The 19,151-nt window shown below is 44.3% G+C and overlaps 2 protein-coding genes across 3 annotated transcripts; both read right to left on the reverse strand.

Moving 5' to 3' along the window:
• Positions 1-324: 324 nt before the first annotated feature.
• LOC120054865 (paired amphipathic helix protein Sin3b-like) lies at positions 325-9,706 on the reverse strand. Of its 2 annotated transcripts, none has more exons than XM_039002554.1 (19): positions 9,259-9,706; positions 8,092-8,198; positions 7,610-7,763; positions 6,997-7,356; positions 6,674-6,826; positions 6,432-6,554; positions 6,254-6,343; positions 6,019-6,137; positions 5,634-5,847; positions 5,052-5,168; positions 4,655-4,893; positions 4,358-4,541; positions 3,528-4,266; positions 3,233-3,402; positions 2,876-3,049; positions 2,527-2,619; positions 2,119-2,213; positions 1,571-1,769; positions 325-1,323 (listed from the first exon to the last, which is right to left on the reverse strand). In XM_039002554.1, exons 1-19 carry the CDS (start codon positions 9,364-9,366, stop codon positions 1,093-1,095), a joined length of 3,669 nt encoding a protein of 1,222 aa, XP_038858482.1. In that variant the 5' UTR covers positions 9,367-9,706; the 3' UTR covers positions 325-1,092. The 2 variants fall into 2 exon arrangements, with proteins under 2 accessions (XP_038858482.1, XP_038858483.1); XM_039002555.1 differs by having other exon boundaries at positions 7,018-7,356; positions 9,259-9,705.
• A 1,014-nt stretch (positions 9,707-10,720) lies between these two features.
• LOC120054494 (HAUS augmin-like complex subunit 5) lies at positions 10,721-18,657 on the reverse strand. Its single transcript, XM_039001919.1, has 19 exons — positions 18,331-18,657; positions 18,068-18,130; positions 17,887-17,919; positions 17,694-17,718; positions 17,431-17,563; positions 17,145-17,304; positions 16,938-17,028; positions 16,756-16,847; positions 16,614-16,668; positions 16,385-16,512; positions 15,761-15,839; positions 15,518-15,666; positions 15,155-15,317; positions 12,291-12,371; positions 12,051-12,196; positions 11,812-11,908; positions 11,554-11,692; positions 11,236-11,368; positions 10,721-11,121 (listed from the first exon to the last, which is right to left on the reverse strand). The coding sequence occupies exons 1-19, from the start codon at positions 18,426-18,428 to the stop codon at positions 11,019-11,021; spliced, it is 1,968 nt and encodes a 655-aa protein (XP_038857847.1). The 5' UTR covers positions 18,429-18,657; the 3' UTR covers positions 10,721-11,018.
• Positions 18,658-19,151: the final 494 nt, after the last annotated feature.

A 19,151-nucleotide genomic window follows, 5' to 3' on the forward strand; every position in this document is an offset into this window, starting at 1 on the left:
TTTCCGTATTGACTGACCTTAAAGTAATGGACTGTCATTTCTCTTTGCTTATTTGAGCTGTTCTTGCCATAATATGGAAATGGTCTTTTACCAAATAGGGCTATCTTCTGTTTACCACCCCTACCTTGTCACAACAACTGATTGGCTCAAACGCATTAAGGAAAGAAATTCCACAAGGAACACCTTTTAACTGAAATGCATTCCAGGGGACTAACTCATGAAGCTGGTTGAGAGAATGCCAAGAGAAACCCTGGAATGAATAGGCGTGTCTAAACGTTTGACTGGTACTGTATATAAAATGTTAAAAAAGGCTTTTCCAGGCTGTTTAAGAAGTTCACAACTAGGTTGTTTATTCATGATAACTGATACAGGATAAATGTTATACATTATTTTTTTAACACTGATATTGTTTATTTTAGTATGCAAAATGACAAACCAAAGTAAAGATTTGAATATGATACATAATTCTGATGTTCCATAAAATGTACAAAGTTAAATCAATTGTGAGGACTTGTCACACTGGCAATCAATCATCTGTTTAGTCACAAGAAAAAGAAAAATGACCAGAAAAAAGTAAATATCAAGAATTGGCTGCCTGCAAAACACTAAGATCCATGTAATTTTACATTTTATCATATTCATGTAAATGCATATATAAAATGTGTACAGTTGTATATGCACATACAGTAATCAAATTACTGAAGTTGAACTTACTGTACAAAAGACATTGTGGAGCATGAAACACATTTCTAACCATTTCTCAGTACTTCAGTATAAACATATACAAAAACAAACAAAGGCCCTCTGGCTTCAGAAGCTAAAAACTACAATGGACTTTAAAAAAAGAGACATTCACATTTCTGAAACAAACATTTCTGAAACAAACAATGATTTTATTCTCACGTCCCTCTGCTTGCACTGCTGACTGTGTGAACAGAGAAGCAGCATGGGTGAATCGGATGAAGAGCTCCTGTGTCCGCACTGGATCCCCCAATCTCAGTCTCAACACGTCTGCAAAGTCCACCTAGTCTCTCTCCGTGTGTGTAGTAGGTCAGGTGTGTGTGTGTGAGAGATTGTGTGTGGATCCAGCCTCTAGGGAGAGGGGGGTTTCCTACTGTAATGCACCTGGTATCTGTTGACAGGCAGGCCTTTGACCTGTGTGTTGAGGCAGGTGGTCTTGCAGGGGATCATGTCTTCTTCTTCCTCACCCATCAGCCAGTCGTGGACCGAGCGATCGGCTGCCGGAGGCACGTGCTCTGCCAGCCAGCCCTGGTGCCACTTGTCAAAGCGCTCGTGCTGTTTCACAGCCACCCTGTGCTGGGACTGAGGGAGAGAGACGGGAAGAGTTAGTCAAACCTACAGACAGGGCTTCCTGCACCACTGTGGAAACAGTCTGGATGATAAGGTCTAGCTGATGCCAAAACAAGACACATAACATTAAATTAACTTGGAACCAGAATTTATGTCTGCCATCTAAAGCTATAAATCATTAAAGAGACAAGATATTCCTGCCTTAGCTGTTCTTCACCTCAAAACATACACAGAGTAAGACATAAATACTAATAGCTACCTTCCTGGCTTTGACCAGCGCTCCCCGGCGGTACATGTAGTCCTCAGAGTTCATGACGAACACCATCTTGTGGGTGTTGAGTTTAAAGCGGCAGTCCAGACTGCCAGCACTCTCCACTCCCAGCTGCCTGTGCCACTCCCGTCTGCAGCGCATCGCCTCCACCTGCCGCACCTGCCAGCGTCTGAAGTGCCTCAGGTTCCTACACACAGAGACCCACACACGGTAGCACAGGGAAGCGGGGGACAGTCAGAGTATATCAGAAGGAAAATACTATGCCTCAGGATCAGACAGAGGACCACAGGGACAGCCACATTCAGATTCAAATCAGGGCCTGTGATACCAGGACTCATTTTGTGCATTACTGTTATGGCGGGCAGAAACCATCTGCACTCAAATACTTTTACGCAGTCATTAGTTAAGACAGTGAAATGACAAAATGTGAAAACACAAGAGAGGATTGCTATGTAACATCTAGGGAAATAATGTGGCTTCATACGATGGCCAATATATGGACATCACAACTAACGGTAATAGCATGAATCTCTTACCTGGGCAAAAATACAGGTTTGAAAAAGTAGCCTTCAGTCTGCGAGCAAAGCGTCGACTCTGTCCCTACAAACTGTTCCATATAGCTGGACAGGCACTGGACAGGGAAAGAGAAAATGTAATCAATATGGAAAAAGGCCAGGACATTAAAAAACACTAAAACTGAGATTAAATAACAAAAAGGCCACAAACTCAGGGGTTTAATGATCATTTTACCTTGTATTGACTTTTGAAAGTGGGTGGGAGAACTAATAATGTTTACAATTTAATAACCTCAACCTGTGTTGTATAAACACAAGCTGCCCATCAAAATCTGAAGCAGCAAGTTCCCTTACAAGGTCAGTCTATGTTCATGTCCAAAGGGAATCCTGTGACATTCTATAGGTGTGACTGTCCATAGGATTCTTTACCTGCACATCCAGGGGATCATCGGCCTGGGCCTCCTCTGTGTCCAGCAGCTCAATGGTCAAGGTGACCTGGCCTTTGTTCTGAATGAACAACACCTACAAAGGCCACAGCAAGCCATTAAACATCAACGATTAACACTTATGACGGTTTCAGAATGCAAAAAATCTCTGTTCCAAAAAAGCAGCAGCTAAAGCCCTACACTAATGCTAGGAGGAAACTATTCCCTGTCAACCAAATAAAAAGACACACCCTCGGAGTCTCCCCATGCTCAAGCACAGAATCAATAGAAAATCTCATCAAATATTCAAGGCTAAAAGGTTCAGCGTTTGTCTCCCCAGGGCAGGCCGTTACCTTGAAGCAGTTCTCCTCAGCCATGACCCTCTCAGACTTCCACTGGTAGCTGGTCTCCCAGGCTGCTCTCACACACTGGGACGACAGGTTCCCCCCCGCTGCACCCCTCTTCCTCTCAGCCAGGTACAGCTCAGCCACCTGTAGGCACACCTCGTCACTCACCAGGTGCTGCAGCTGCACAGAGACAGAGAAATGATATGTCAGCCCAAAGGAAGGAGAACCTACAGGCATTCAGAGAACAGTCAAACACATCAGGATCACAATGTTATTGAGGTAAAGCATGAATATGTAGTGAACGAATATGGATCTGGTTATGTAGAATGCAATCTGGCAGCTAAAGTAAGAGACAACCCTGACCTGTCTAATGGTATTCTGGATGAGCTTGTCGATGGTGAAGCCGATGTAGGCGTGGATGGTGAACATCTCCCGCAGTGTGTCCTCATACTGCGTAGACTCCAGGTTCCCATCCAGAAGACTGCGCACCATGTCCAAAAACGCTGGGTAGTACTCCTCCAGTTCCACCTCACCTGTGGATCGAGTACAAAAAAAAAAAAAAGGCCACCTTTAGCCCAATGTTCCCTCTCCCATACAGATACACTCACCAATGCGGAATACAAAATATTAAAAGACAAAATCTGAGAATTTCTCTTACTTGGCTGTTTGAGGCGGAGCTCCATGGCCAGGTCGCTGGCCTTATCCCTGCGGCCCTCTGCCATCAGCAGCCTTTCACGGTTCTGCTCGGCCCGGTGCTCCAGCAGCTGCCGTTCTGCCTGCCGGTACACCCTCAGCAGCCGCTGGCACAGGGTCTGGTGCAGCCGCAGGAAGAAGTACCAGTTGTTGTTGACAAAGAATAGGTTGTAGACTCCGTCCAGCTCCTTCTGGTGCTCTGCCTCGGGGTCTCTCAGGTCAACCTTCTCCCCTCCTTCTGGGGCCAGGCTGTGAGAGGAGGCTCCACCCAGCTCCACTGTCTGAGGAGAGGTGCAGCGCCGCCGCCTCGACTCCCCGTTCAGTTGCTGGTGTTGCTGCGGCTGGCCAACGGGTGCTGCCACTGCTCCTGTTATGCTGCTGCTACCACCACCACCTCCTCGGTCTCCTCGTTCCTCCACCTCGGCCTCCTCGTCCGTCCACTCCTCCGTCTCGCTGAGCTCGCCGCGGCGGGAGAAGAATAGGTCAGGGACAAAGTGCTGGATGATACGCTTGATATGGTCCTTGTCATCCTTGTGGATGGTGGGCTGGCGTTTGACGTGGTAGATGATGAGGGAGGCAGCATCCTCCAGGATCTGCTTGTCCTCATAGGTGAACACCATGTGTGGCTCGCTGACCACTGCCGCACTGCTCCCATCACGCCCCTGCTGGCCCACGCCCCCCTCCTCTGTGCTCTGCTCCTGACGCTGAGGGATACAGACGTGTTAGACACAGAGAGGAGATGTATCAGTTTATCAATACAAAGAAAGTAGACTGAATTGACATCGGAGTACTCACCTCATCATAAACACTTTCAATCTCATTGAGCAGGCTCTTGGATCGGAGGGCCTTCATGTCATTCTGCTTGAAGTTGACCCCCTGGTGGTCCAGGGACTTGAGGTAGGCCTTCTCATACTGCTCCCTCCAGATCTTGTTAAAGCCCTGCTGGGCTTCTCTCCACTCCTCCTCCTTTGCTTTCAATCTACAGACACAGCAGAGAAGACATGGAAGAATGAACACACAGCTAGATTCACATTAGCCAAGTATCTTAGTTTCACCCCTGGATGTGTGTGTGGTTTGTGTGTGCACCCTGACCTCTTGAGCACCACAGGCACAGCAGTAGCAGGACTCCTCTTCAGACCCTCTATAATCTCAGGGGCCTTATCGCCATAGATACGGTAGACGGCTCGGCGCTGGATGACCTCAGAGGTGCCACCCAGACAGTCGTCCAGACGGAAGCGGTCCTGGTCCTCGGGCGACAGACGGGACAGCTTCTTCTGAACACTCTCCAGGACCCGGATGGTGGCTAGGTTTGTCTCCAGGACCACATCCAACTTGAGAAAACAGGAAAATAACCATTAGCAATCGTTCTGGAACATGTTCATCTAAATGATTCTGCAGAACGATGCCCTGGGTAGATAAGGGAGAAAAGTCTGTTTGTATATAGTTGGTGGCTGTAGTAATAGTAGTTCTGATATATCATCTTGCTTACTTCAAACCTCTCATCCTCACAGCGATGAAGCTGCTCCTCGTATGGGGTTTTCTTAGAGCTTGCAAACGTAGAGTCCTCTGACCACGAGGGGAAGGAAACCCAGGTGTCATTCAACACCTGGAAATGCAGGAAGTCAGGACTTTAACACCTATTTGGTTTCACTTTCAATAACCATACAATTAAGAATATTATCATTAAAGCCAACCAGAAGCCATTGGTGTCTGGGAAAAATAATAATCACATGCTCAATTCTGATTGGTCGTTACCAATACCTTATCCTCACTATCTGACACAGATGTCAAGTTAAAAGCTCCAACTAAACATTGGTCAAGTTGAACTCTAAAAGAATGTGGGGGGGGAAATGACTAAGAATTGGCATGCACTGACAAACAAAACTTGTATGGGAGTAGATTCACAGCTACTGGAGCAACAGTAATTCCTGTCAAGGCCAGATATCTAGCACTCAAGACAGAAAAAAAGTTGTTTCCACTAACAGACTCAAAAAATGTTATGAACTTGGACTAGAAATTAGTGCTGGAATGGCAAATCTTAAAAAACAGAACTTGTTTAATTTATGCAGACCTCTTTGCAGATGGCAGTGCGACCGCTGCACTTGGGCTGCTGGTAAGTCTTGGGTAGTGCTCTGTAGCTAGATCCCAGGCGCTTGCAAGATGCATAGTCAACCTCCCTGCCCCCACCCCCTTCCATGTAGCGGTCTGACAGGCCAGACATTGAATGAGAGAGCTCTTTGTCCCCCAGAAATGACTTGAACTGGGTATATAGCTCTGGAAACTTCCTGGAGGAAATAATGAACATGTACAAATAAACGAATGTCTCAAGAGGAGACTTGGCAAAACATACTGCCCTACAAAAATATCAGTATGCATTTATTTACTCCGGAAGACATCAGTGACTGTTCCCTTTGAAAGCTCCCATGGTCCAATGCAAGCTCCCACAGTCCACTTACCCCAAAAAGGGGGTGACAAGCTGCAGCAGCTCTGCTCCCGAAACCACTTCCTGGTTAAACAAAGCAATGCAGCGGAGGAAGTTTTCATACACCTCCTGGCTCTTGAAGAAACGTCGGACCTGCAACGAATCAAAACATTATCGTCATTAGTGACCAAGGATTTCTTGATGTCTGTCAGAGCCAAAACATTATGGAATCATTCCAACACTGACACTTGTACTGTCTTGAGCATTACCTTGTCAAAAAAGGTGAACTCCCGCAAGACTCCATGCTTCCCAACTGAGGCAAAGGACTGGTCTTGGGAGCACGAAAACTTCATCTTTTTCTAAAATAACCAAACCATAACCAATCACATAGAGTAAAGGTCTTCTAGGAAAATGCTAAAGCATATGAATGTGTGATTAAGTCCAAACCTTGAGCAGTGGCGTCATGTGCGGCAGCAGCATGGGCCTTGATCTCTTCTTGCTATGTTTGCTCATATCCTCATCCTCTGCCCTCTTCAGTTGGTCTTTCCCTGTCAGGGAGCTGCCAGTGAACTGAAAGAACACAGAACTGATAGTTCGATATAGCAACACAAATGGCACTGAAAATCAACTGATCAAACATAATGACCAATGACAGGTAACAATCTCAGAAAGAAGGGGAAAATACTAACCAATGATCTCTTAGCATCTGGTAAGAACTGTCCAAACTCAGCCAGTAAGTCCTCTTGGCCTTTGAAGAGGCTGGCCACTTTTGAGAAAACTTCATCCTCTGTCATCCCACTACTACTACGACCCCGGCTCTCCTTGACATCAAGCTGCTCCTTCTGTAAACACAAAAACTGACCTTTGTTCCATCTGAGTAACTGTGATAGGATACACACTCATCTGCAACAATTTAAAGTGGCCTTGACCTAGATGCTAGCAAACAACTTCACTTTAAGCAGACATCAATCAAATGTGTTGTTTTCAATTGACAGAAAAACAAATCAATTACCATATTGATGACACAGTGTACCTGGTAAGTGTGTAGTATCTCAAGGAAGGATCTGTAGATCTCTGGATGGTCTAAGAAGCGGTTTTTGATCTTGTTGACATAGCTGATAGCACTGTCAAATTCTACTGGGCTGGGCTCCGAGGCAGGGGGGGACACCAAGGAGGACTGTGGCTGGGACTGGCTCTCTCTGCTGGGGAGTGGCAAGGACAGTCTACTGGGGGGCTCTGGGGGTCCAGAGGACGAGGAGATGCTTTCAGGCGATGCCACAGCTTCACTTTGGGCAGACCCAGCTTCAGCAACAGATGAGCCAGTGGCACTCACAGCAGGGCTTGCAATACTCTTCCCCTGGCCTGGGGAGACCTACCAAAGAAAAGGCACACTCATGTTAAACATAAATTAACTTCACAACATGCATCTTAAGAGCACCTTCGTGTGTGACCATGTGGTCTGCTCTGGTGGAAAAGTTGTGTCAACTCCACTTATATATAGGCCCACTACCAGTACTTTGTGTGGATATTGATTCATAAAACTGGGTTACACAACTTGTTGTGCAGAGGCAGCCAGTATTACGATTGTCTGGAAACGCAATCAATACACATTTATAGTGACCCACCTGGGCAGAGAAAGGTGACTGAAGGAAAACCACTCCATTCTTGGGAATCTCTATCCGATAGCCTGGGGGCAGGAAGGCATTGAATCCCAAGACAAGGTCCGGGTGTCCGTGGAAGAGCTGAGACACACGGTTTATAACACCTGGTGTGTCAATGCTATGAACGAGGAGAAAAATACTTTTATAGGAACAGAGGACATGACCTTAAATGAGATGGCATTAAGAACATCTGCTTTCAACACATTTCAGTTCCCCCCGCCCCACTCAGCCCTAACAAATGATTAAAGTTTATTCACATGATTAAAGTTTTTTGCCCAAAAATATACTTTTAGTCCATTTTAATGGAAATCTATTACAGTAAGGTATGTAATTGTTAGCCAGAAATGATTTGATATTAATATAAAAATGGCTGCATTGGGCCTTTTAGATTTTTATACTATTAAATTTAATCACTTATCAAGAAATGGGAAAGGGAAATGCTATACCTTTGTGATTTAAATTCTTTCATTATGTCAAGAAATTTGTTGTATATTCCAGGGTCATTCCCAAATCGTATTTTCACTTGGTCCAGGTATGATAGAGCATCTTCAACCTGAGGGTAAAGATAATGGTGAGGCAAATTTTATTTTTTTCTCTCTCCATAAAATGCAAGAAATTAAGGGGCCCACTCCAGATTACCACCAGATCATCAACAAAGAACATAGTGTGGTATGTTATCACTGTTATTACACGTTCACAAACACAGGGGCAAACCAATCATGTTGCTCCTCAATGCAGTCATTAGCTGAATAACTTATGGCACGTCTTGACCATAACTCGTTTAGCTAGCTACCTTTCCAACTATCTACCAGTATTAATTTGCAGCTACACTTCAAATAATAGGCAGATAAAAAAAATCTTGCTCAGACTAGTTTAAATAGGCTTACTATACATGACATCGAAACACCTTTGTCTTTGATACATTAACGTAGCTCAAATCTGGCCAACTATGAAAACGTAAACTGTATGGTTAGCTAGCTAACAAAATCGATGGTTCTGTGTGCTTGGTGGAAAACAAGGAATACGCCTGAATAAACAATAACAAACGTTGGGGTTTTCTAAATATACCATGCTGTTCATAACCAAACAAGTGAATCGGCGAGTATGTTTGCTATCTGTCGACCTCGGATTACAAACCAGCAAAGACAAGTCTCCCATTTTGTGCCAACAAACACCATCCCATTCTAGACAACGCACGTTTGACTTTGTTCTGCCTGGTAGTGTGGGCAGAGAAGGTGAACAAGGAACTTCGGATGTCCGAAGTTATCTGACAATCGAAACTAGGTAGCTTCTAGCCAGCCAAATCAACTTGCTAAATAACTAACGTTATGTCCTACTAGGCTGTATTTGGATGACCCAGTGACTCATTACTAAAATCGTGTTTAACGCCATTGAAGAACGCAAGTTAACTGGCGTTTGCTAACCTCCACTAAAGTACTGTGCATGCATGCGACAACAAACGCCAACTAGCGTTATCTAACTAGTAACATTCCAATCAGAACCCCTTATGATTAGCTAGTAAGCTAACTCGTTAGCATCGAGAGATGGCCAATTTCTGACGAACACAAAATGGTTCTGATGAAGACTTTTCCATTTTTGTTCGCGTCTCTTACCTTCAGTTTCTGAAAGTGCTGTTGTTGCACTTGTTTTTGTACAACATAGGCCTTGTCTTGAATTTGGTTTATTTGCTTCGTGTTGCTGTGTGCCTGAATTTTCGCCATTATCCCGGCGATAGTAGCCACTACTACTTGATAATAAGCTTCAGTATATGGTTGTTGGCTAGCCGACAAATCTTGCTCTTCGTCGGGAAACCAGCTAGCAACGCTTATTTGGCTAACATTAGCCAGCAAGCAAGAGGGAAAATCCAACCAGGTAACTTGGCTATGATGATAAGCTACTACTCGATTTGACTTTGATTGAACGCCATTATTGGTCCAACGGGTGACTACTACTGGTGCGCTATGTCAGAGTGAAGCCTCTTTTAAAACAAGCTTTGAGACAATGGTTGCTGATTATGTTATTTTAAATAAACGATTGCCTGTCTCTTTAAATTCGGCGGCAGCTGTGCAGTCAGTCTTGCTCAATCTTGGCATCCGGAAGCACAGTTGATCAGTGCGCAGACGCATGGAGAAAGGGGTGGAGTCGGCTTCATAATGATGCGTTCATAACAAAGTGGGAAGGTGGTTATTACCAATTGGATGCATTCACGGTTCAACTCGTTGAGAAATGCAGATTGGCTAATGGCCAACAAGCTACTTCAACCATAAACGAAAGGTACAGCTATCATGCTTGTAAACAATTATGATTTTTATGTTTTGTTACATTTAACTGCCGAAAATGCTGTTATCGAGATAATTTCCTTAGTGGGTAACTTCAGAGGTCAGTATGTGGGAGAAGCCGCACTCAGCGATGATAGACTAGTAATTACCAGTTGGAAGGGCCGTTCATGTGGCCTTTCCCAGTTGAATGAGGTAAATAACACCTTCCCACTTGTTTATGAACGCAGCATAACTTGAGTCGGTGCTCGGGATTGTTCTGCATCATCGTTCAATATAACAGTAGTCCTTTTTCAATTTTCACACCTTCATACGCAGACTAGAGGACAAATTTGTACATAAGTGTCCACGTTCCACGTATAATTGGCATTTTTTACGAATGCCTCCACTTGCAAAGATCGAGATATGACCGGTGTGAGCAATGTCATTTGACTGCCCGCTTCTCATCAACGGGGAAGGAAAGTACAGGGCGTGCCATAAAATTGGTCAAACAATGCAAATCACACAGAAAACCATTCCATGTGTCAAGAACAAGTCCTGAATATTGCTAGTTGCCTATAAACACAGGATATTAGTATTATTCATACAACTACAGCTCACAGACATTGCAAAACCACACCATGAACAAAGTGGTCCTATATGGAACACTCATTTATTTCAACAATCTATTCCTCTACCAACCAAAAAAGTATTTGTCTGTATTGTCAATAATATGGTCATATGGATAACAACTAATGGTCACATAGGATTACATTTGTGATTGAGATTAACCATCAAGCACATTAAAACAGAGATAAGGTGCAGGCAAAGTTAATTTAATGGCATAAAGACAATTGAAATTTACATCATGTTTAGCAAAAAGAAGATGTGATAAACAAACAATATTGTAAATTAATGCCAGTGGGAATAAAATTGTAGTTTTAGTACTACAAAGAACAGTAATGTTCTCTAAAATTCACCTTGGTGCATACCCTCAAACAGAAATTAGTCGTAAGGATGTCCCCAGAACTTCGGGAGGTTGTGTCATGGTCCCCTGGACATCCTGTTTGCTGGGTATCTATGCACTTCAGTCTTGTCTTTATTTTCTAGGGAGCTCATCAAGAAGCCTTAACTGCAAATTTCCACCTCTGTAGCCACTGCTGAAAAGTCAGTCCCCCCTTGCGTATGTCAGGCAGAGCAAACTGAGCAGGCTGATCCCACCTGCACAGAAATAACACAAGAAAAAGGTGAATTGTCAATAGTAGCTGGTGAATAATATGGAGGTTCAATATGAGTAAGAGTTATATGGGAGAAAGTGTAAATGGTAGCACTTACCAATGGGAAATGGCAATCTTGACCTGATACCCATAAGAAAGGCCCTGTGAGCAGCGCTGGGTAAGCTCCCGAACCTTGGGCAATAAAGACTTAAGCAGCTCCTTGTCTTCCTCCAGGACACGTAGCAGGAGGGCTAAGGAGGAATACATAAAAGGGAGATGAAAGCGAGACGAAGAGATCAAACATGTACGATCGCATAATCTGCCTTTGGTTAACTAGGTAAAGATGAGTGATACAGTTTGATTGGCATCTGATTGGATGGCATCGAGGTCTCCCATTTGTTAGTTTGCATCTTTGAACTCTATAGAAGATCTGTACCTTGTTGGTCAGGTGCAGGAAGCAGCGCTCCCTGCTTCTCTACATTTGTTAAAGAGGAGGAGTGCAATTGCAGCAAACGACGCAGAAATCGAAGCTCCAGATGCTGGGATAGAGCTTGGGTGTACAGTTCCTCAGGGGCCTGGCAGAGAATCATAAAGCAGGCACAAAACAGACAATACATAAATAAACAAGAGGATAAGAGCAAGAAGCAAACCACTAGGTGCATAAATGGTCATGGAATAATCAGCTGGGACTCACTCGATACATTGGGAAAGCCAGGCTTTGACACAGATTGTGGAAGGGCAAGGAATGCAAGCGATGGATAGACAACCAAGCTGCTGGAATTCTCTGCTTGCTGAAATATATATAGCAGTTTACAAAACTTAACCATCTGAAACATGTCCATTTGAGCATTTTTTCTCATCCAGACCAAATAGTGATTAGAAGGATAATAACACCTCTCACCCATCAAACACAAACAAATATGAAGCGCTTACCCTTCAATGATCCTGCGGTCAAGTGTCAATAGTGACACGTTTCCAAACTGTCTGGCCTCCTGGGACACAGAGTTGCGAAGCCTATTGGCTGCTGAAAGAACTTTAGCAAACTGGGGAACCAGCTTTCCCTGGACAAACTGTCCAATCTTAGGTCAGACAGGAGAGAAGAAAAGGTCAAGTTAGATGGCCACTGTTTACACAATATGCATTACAGTACACAGCACCATAGAGTGGGCCTACCTCCTTGTGCACACGAGTCAGTTCAGTCTTAGCTGTTGAGTTCCCCTTGATCAGACCGCTTATCTGTTCCTGCCTGACATCCTATAAAGAAAAAAGTGTCACATTTCATTTTTTACCTTTATTTTAACAGGTAGGCCATTTAAGAACAAGTCCTCATTTACAACTGCGACCTGGCCAAGATAAAGGAAAGCAGTGCGACAAAAACAACAGTTACACATGGGATAGACAAACGTACAGTCAATAACACAATAGTAAACTCTATATACAGTGTGTGCAAATGTAGTAAGAGGAGGGAGGTAAGGCAATAAATAGGCCATAGTGGCGAGATAATTACAATTTAGCATTAACACTGGAGTGATAGATGTGCAAGTAGAGATACTGGAGTGCAAAAGAGAAAAAAAATAACAATATGGGGATGAGGTAGTTGGTTGAGCTATTTACAGATGGGCTGTGTACAGGTGCAGTGATTGGTAAGCTGCTCTGACAGCTGATGCTTATAGTTAGTGAGGGAGATAAGTCTCCAGCGACTTTTGCAATTCGTTCTAGTCACTGGCAGCAGAGAACTGGAAGGAAAGGTGGCCAAAGTAGGTGCTGACTTTGGGGATGACCAGTGAAATATACCTGCTGGAACGCGTGCTACGGATGGGTGTTGCTATGGTGACCAGTGAGCTGAGATAAGGCGGGGCTTTACCTAGCAAAGGCTTATAGATGACCTGGAGCCAGTGGGTCTGGCGACGGATATGTAGTGAGGGCCAGCCAACGAGAGCGTACAGGTCGCAGTGGTGGGTAGTATGTGGAGCTTTAGTGACAAAACGGATGGCACTGTGATAGACTGCATCCAATTTGCTGAGTAGAGTGTTGGAAGCTATTTTGTAAATGACATCGCCGAAGTCAAGGATCGGTAGGATAGTCAGTTTTACGAGGGTATGTTTAGCAGCACGAGTGAAGGAGGCTTTGTTGCGAAATAGGAAGCCGATTCTAGATGTAATATTGGATTGGAGATGCTTAATGTGAGTCTGGAAGGAGAGTTTACAGTTTAACCAGACACCGAGGTATTTGTAGCTGTCCACATATTCTAGGTCAGAACCGTGCAGAGTAGTGATGCTAGTCGGGCGGGCAGCGGTCGGTTGAAGAGCATGCACTTAGATTTACTTGCATTTAAAAGCAGTTGGAAACCACAGAAGGAGTGTTCTACGGTTAGCTCGTTTGGAGCTCGTTTGAAGGTTTGTTGCACAGTGTCCAAAGAAGGGCCAGATATATACAGAATGGTGTCGTCTGCGTAGAGGTGGATCAGAGAGTCACCAGCAGCAAGAGCGACATCATTGATATATACAGAGAAAAGAGTCAACCCGAGAATTTTATCCTGTGGCACCCCCATAGAGACTGCCAGAGGTCCGGACAACATTCCCTCCGATTTGACACACTGAACTCTATCTGAGAAGTAGTTAGTGAACCAGGCGAGGCAGTCATTTGAGAAACCAAGGCTATTGAGTCTGCCAATAAGAATTCTGTGATTGACAGAGTCGAAAGCCTTGGCCAGGTCGATGAAGACGGCTGCACAGTAATGTCTCTTATCGATGGTGGTTATGATATCGTTTAGGACCTTGAGCGTGGCTGAGGTACACTCATGACCAGCTCGGAAACCAGATTGCATAGTGGAGAAGTAGGGTGGGGTTCGAAATGGTCAGTGATCTGTTTGTTAACTTGGCTTTCGAAGACTTTAGAAAGGCAGGGCAGGATGGATATAGGTCTGTTGCAGTCTGGGTCTACAGTGTCTCCCCCTTTGAAGAGGGGGATGACTGCGGCAGCTTTCCAATCTTTAGGGATCTCAGACGATACGAAAGAGAGGTTGAACAGGTTAGTAATAGGGGTTGCAAATATTGTGGCGGATAATTTTAGAAAGAGAGGGCCCAGATTGTCTAGCCCAGCTGATTTGAAGGGGTCCAGATTTTGCAGCTCTTTCAGAACATCAGCTATCTGGATTTGGGTGAAGGAGAAGCAGGGGGGGGCTTGGGCAGGTTGCTGCAGAACTGTTGGCTGGGTTAGGGGTAGCCAGGTGGAAAGCATGGCCGGCCGTAGAAAAATACTTATTGAAATTCTCGATTATCGTAGATTTATCGGTGGTGACAGTGTTTCCTAGCCTCAGTGCAGTGGGCAGCTGGGAGGAGGTGCTCTTATTCTCCATGGACTTTACAGTGTCCCAAAACTTTTTGGAATTAGTGCTACAGGATTCAACTTTCTGTTTGAAAGAGTTAGCCTTTGCTTTCCTAACTGACTGTGTATATTGGTTCCTGACTTCCTTAAAAAGTTGCATATCGCGGGGGCTATTCGATGCTAATGCAGTACGCCAAAGGATGTTTTTGTGCTGGTCAAGGGCAGTCAAGTCAGGAGTGAACCAGGGGCTATATCTGTTCTTAGTTCTAAATTTTTTGAATGGGGCATGCTTATTTAAGGTGGTGAGGAAAGAACTTTTAAAGAACAACCAGGCATCCTCTACTGACGGGATGAGGTTGACATCCTCCCTGGATACCCGGGCCAGGTCGATTAGAAAGGCCTGCTCGCTGAAGTATTTTAGGGAGCGTTTGACAGTGATGAGGGGTGGTTGTTTGACCTCAGACCCGTTACGGACGCAGGCAATGAGGCAGTGATCGCTGAGATCCTGGTTGAAGACAGCAGAGGTGTATTTTGAGGGCAAGTTGGTCACGATGATAGCTATGTGGGTGCCCATGTTTACAGATTTAGAGTTGTACCTGGTAGGTTCCTTGATCACTTGAGATTGAGGTAAATTGGTGGCAAGTGATGAAATGCTGTGGTGTGTGTGGAAGACACAAAAGTACACTGTTTTAATGATGGCAGGTTCTCACCCCAAGCTGTCTGAAGTCCATGATGTTTTGCCATTGGCTCCGTAGGTTGCGGAGGTCCTCCTGTCGGTCCCTGGCATGCTGCTCCATTTGAACACACTGGTCCCGCAAACCATTTCTCACTGCTGCCTGAATCACACACTGCATCTCCAGCTTAAACACTGACCTGGGCAGGACGGAAACATGGGAGAAAATAGGTTTTAAACTGGGAAAGAGTAAAGAGCATCACAAACAATAGATACAGACAACAAACCAGAGTATTCTGATGAATTGACATGACTAGTTTAGAGGCTGAGCATGTTCATTGATGACATGTAAATGTAATGTAAATGATGTGGAAGAAGCCAATCTATAGTGCAGATTTACTGTGACAGGGCTTCGGTTTGAGATTCCCCGCCAATCAGCTCTAACTGTGCCTCTTTCTTTCGGGTATGAAGCTGGGTCTGGAGCTGTTGAATTTGTGACCGTGTCTGAGCCAGTTCCATCAGACTCTGTTCCACCTCCTCCCAGGCTGACTGCAAAAAGATCCCACACATATTACTGTTCCAGCCTATGCAGTGTCTTGGCCCCATGTCGGTATTTTAGTGTAAATGGAAACGTGTAAAGCACCTGTAAAAGACTCTTAACGGTTGGTAGATTTTCCTCTTCTTTTGAGATGTCCAGCAGGTGATTACTCTCGTAGCGAAACCTAAAATAAAACAGATACATTTGCCCCCTATAATTCAAATCCATGCAGATATTTTTGTCCAGCTAACTTTCTTATCAATTTAACCATTTATCGGCCTCCTGAGTGGCACAGCGGTCTAAGGCACTGCTTTGCAGTGCTATAGGCGTCACTACAGACCCGGGTTCGATCCCGGGCTGTATCACAACCGGCCGTGATTGGGAGTCCCATAGGGTGGTGCACAATTGGCCCAGCGTCTTCCAGGTCAGGGGAGGGTTTGGCCAGGGGGGCTTTACTTGGCTCATCGCGCTCTAACGACTCCTAGTGGCGGGCCGGGTGCCTGCAGGCTGACATAGTTCGCCGGTGTTTCCTCCGGCACATTAGTGCGGCTGGCTTCTGGGTTAAGCGGGTGGGTGTTAAGAAGCGCAGTTTGGCGGGTCATGTTTCAGAGGACGCATGACTCGACCTTCGCCTACCGAGTTGCAACGATGAGACAAGATCGAAATTGTGGAGAAAAGGGGTCAAAATAAAACAAAAAAGTTACATCTATATTTTCCCCAACCATTTACCGTAATGCAGCAACATCACGAGCCACATCCAAAGAGGCAAGCATCTCCTCCAATGTAATTTCCTGTCCCAAGGCCAGGTACTGCAAGGCTGACAGCACTTGGGTCGGAGGATAGCATTGCAACAAGTCCTGATGAGATTAAAAAATATATATAATATGATTCTCACTCAAATGAAGAATATATGAAACAGACCATGGTGTAACTAACTAGGTGCAAACAATGCAACTACCTCCACAGCACTTAACCAATGCTGAAATACTGCAGTTCTCTGTTCACGTGTCAAGCTGAAGAGAGAGAGAACAATGATTTATCAATAGAAGTATCCCATGGATGACTCCGGTTCCTATATAAAACCATCTGATGATTCTTACTGTGTGGCAGTGGAAGATGTCATGTTCAGTTCACTCTCTTGCAAAGACTGGAAGAACTGGAGTCTTTCATCACACAACTCTCTGACGTTACGCTAAGGGGAAAAATAAACAAGACCAGTAAAATGAAAAACCATCACTTCGAAGACTATCATATAAGTAATAAAATATAGTAAAGCACTTACCAGAACCTTAGGCTCTGCTCCTGATGGGTTGAGATGGTCCCCACTGCTATTGGAGGTTTCATTTCCAAACACCACCTTCACCTCTGCCCTCCTACAAAACACACCAAAAGGAAATAATGGATTTAGGGTTGGCTTGAGGCGTCAAATGCATGTGGAAGTGTGGTAAGAAATGGTAAGGGTAAACGGCAGAGGCTCTAGCAAGCACACCTAGACAGCTGCTCCAGAACCTGGGAGGGCCCACTGATCTTGCGGATATCCTCTGAAAGAGAGTGGCGCTCCTTCATGCAGCGCTGCTTAAAAGCCTGTAAAAGCAGCTCCCTGCATTGGTTCTCCTCCACCATCTCCCAGCTCCGGTTAATGGACTGCTCTACTCAATACAAAGGGATTACAGAGTACAACACATCAAGGCGAAAGAGGACATCCACATATACAGACCTAGCACATTTTAGTATGTGGTATGTAGAAAAAATTATATATTTGGTCAAATGCTCACCCTCAGTAACCAGCTGTGCTTCAGTCCCCTTGATTTGAGAGTCCAGGTGGTTTAGTTCTACTCTCAGCTCATCTATCTGCTCCTGAAGCTCAAACCGCTTAGCAGCATCACTCTGCCCCACTACCAGTTTCAACTGCAAATGTGTACATACAATCATGTAAAAGAATGACCACACAGAAAACATAACACTAACATATTGCTACAATATCACATTTAAGACTATCAAACTATCTAGACATTTGTTTAGAGAAATATGGTTGTACCTCCTTATCGTGCAGAACTTTGTACCTGAGAGATCACAATGTCAAGGCTTGTACAACTGTACATACAAGAAAACATGTGTCATATTAATGTCAGAGAAATTAGGCAGTTATCCTATCAAGAGTTGGTGTCATCTCAGAGACAATGAAATTATCACATTTGTAGATAACTCAAGACACCAAAAATAAAGGATACCATTGGATATTTCCACGCATAACCCTTACATTCCTGCAAAGAGAAAGGAATAGACGAAGATATTGGAAGAACAAACGTAAAAGGACAAAACGACAATAGTTGACCTAGCTACTACAAATAATTGATAGAAACACTAGGAAGTATAAGAAATAAGGTTGTAAAAACCTGTCTGCATACCCACCTCTGATTGAAAATATGTTGTGTGACATATCTCCATATAGAGGCACCTGGGCCAACACATAACCTGAATCAAAACAAACATCAATATACTAAACGTTACTTGGGTTAACTCAATGTTGGGACAAATTCGTTTTAATTAGTCTGCAACTGCCGATATGAAAGCCTGTAGTTAGAATTCCTACCAGGACAAAAAGGAATAGCTCAACAAGGCCAAAGAAAGGTGCATGTACGTTAAATTGGACATTTATGAATGACGTTACGCACGTTTTAAAGTAGTTGTCATTTGGGAGACTTTGGGTTGGTAGATTAAATTCTTCAATCGCCCACCGCTTTAGTTCCCGCAGCAGGGTCCTGTCTCCCATCCTTCTCTAGACAAAATAAGCGAGGCGTTAGCTAGCTAGCTATCCAGCTCAATAATGCTCACCAAAATCGAATACTAGCAAGTACATTTTAGCTTGACAGGTGGCTGTAATAGTACGATGGCGAAGTAGATTTGTTTCCAAGTGGTTGACTGTCAAAAAGATGTCAAGAAAAGTTAGCTGTCCGACTTTGCTCAGTTGGGCGCTTGTTATTTTTCCCGCCCGTTCAACTTCCCGCTCTGCAGCATATCCGGTGACGTTTGCTTACGTTCTGAACCAGGACAAATAGTACGTCTAACGTTCTACAACATTACGCCGATTCTGTTGCAAAACATTTCTTAAAGGGAAGCAAACTGAACGAAACGGGACGAGATCTACCTGGATTTGTCTATTCAGAATTATCGTTTTGCTCTGTTTGATTCTTAAACGGTTTCCGTAATGAACACGAAAATGTTACACAAAATGGGAAACTTACATTTGAGTAATTTAACAGACGCTTTTATCCAGAAAGACTTAAAGTTAGTGCATTAATTATAAAATAGCTAGGCGGGACAACCACATCAGAGTAAGTACATTTTCCCCTCAATAAGGTAGTCCGAGCGACACAGCAGCTTTCATCCACTTCACCATTCCGTATAAATATATACACATTTTTTCAGTCATATGGCAAATAATAATAAAGACCTAATAGGTAGGACCGGTCCTGGACGTTCTGCCGTTTCTTAG

The sequence above is a fragment of the Salvelinus namaycush genome, chromosome 10 (genome assembly GCF_016432855.1).
Source record: "Salvelinus namaycush isolate Seneca chromosome 10, SaNama_1.0, whole genome shotgun sequence".
Taxonomy (NCBI): Eukaryota; Metazoa; Chordata; class Actinopteri; order Salmoniformes; family Salmonidae; genus Salvelinus; species Salvelinus namaycush.

Excerpts from the sequence above, each read along its gene's own strand:
- LOC120054865 (XM_039002554.1), bottom strand. The coding sequence starts at position 9,366 with ATGGCGAAAATTCAGGCACACAGCAACACGAAGCAAATAAACCAAATT. Across the intron at positions 7,764-8,091 it reads AAAGAATTTAAATCACAAAG|CATTGACACACCAGGTGTTA; the intron begins GTATAGCATTTC and ends CCTCGTTCATAG. Across the intron at positions 6,344-6,431 it reads ACATGACGCCACTGCTCAAG|AAAAAGATGAAGTTTTCGTG; the intron begins GTTTGGACTTAA and ends TGGTTATTTTAG.
- LOC120054494 (XM_039001919.1), bottom strand. The coding sequence starts at position 18,428 with ATGGGAGACAGGACCCTGCTGCGGGAACTAAAGCGGTGGGCGATTGAA. Across the intron at positions 17,719-17,886 it reads ATGCGTGGAAATATCCAATG|GTACAAAGTTCTGCACGATA; the intron begins GTATCCTTTATT and ends GTGATCTCTCAG. Across the intron at positions 16,669-16,755 it reads ACATCTTCCACTGCCACACA|CTTGACACGTGAACAGAGAA; the intron begins GTAAGAATCATC and ends CTCTCTCTTCAG.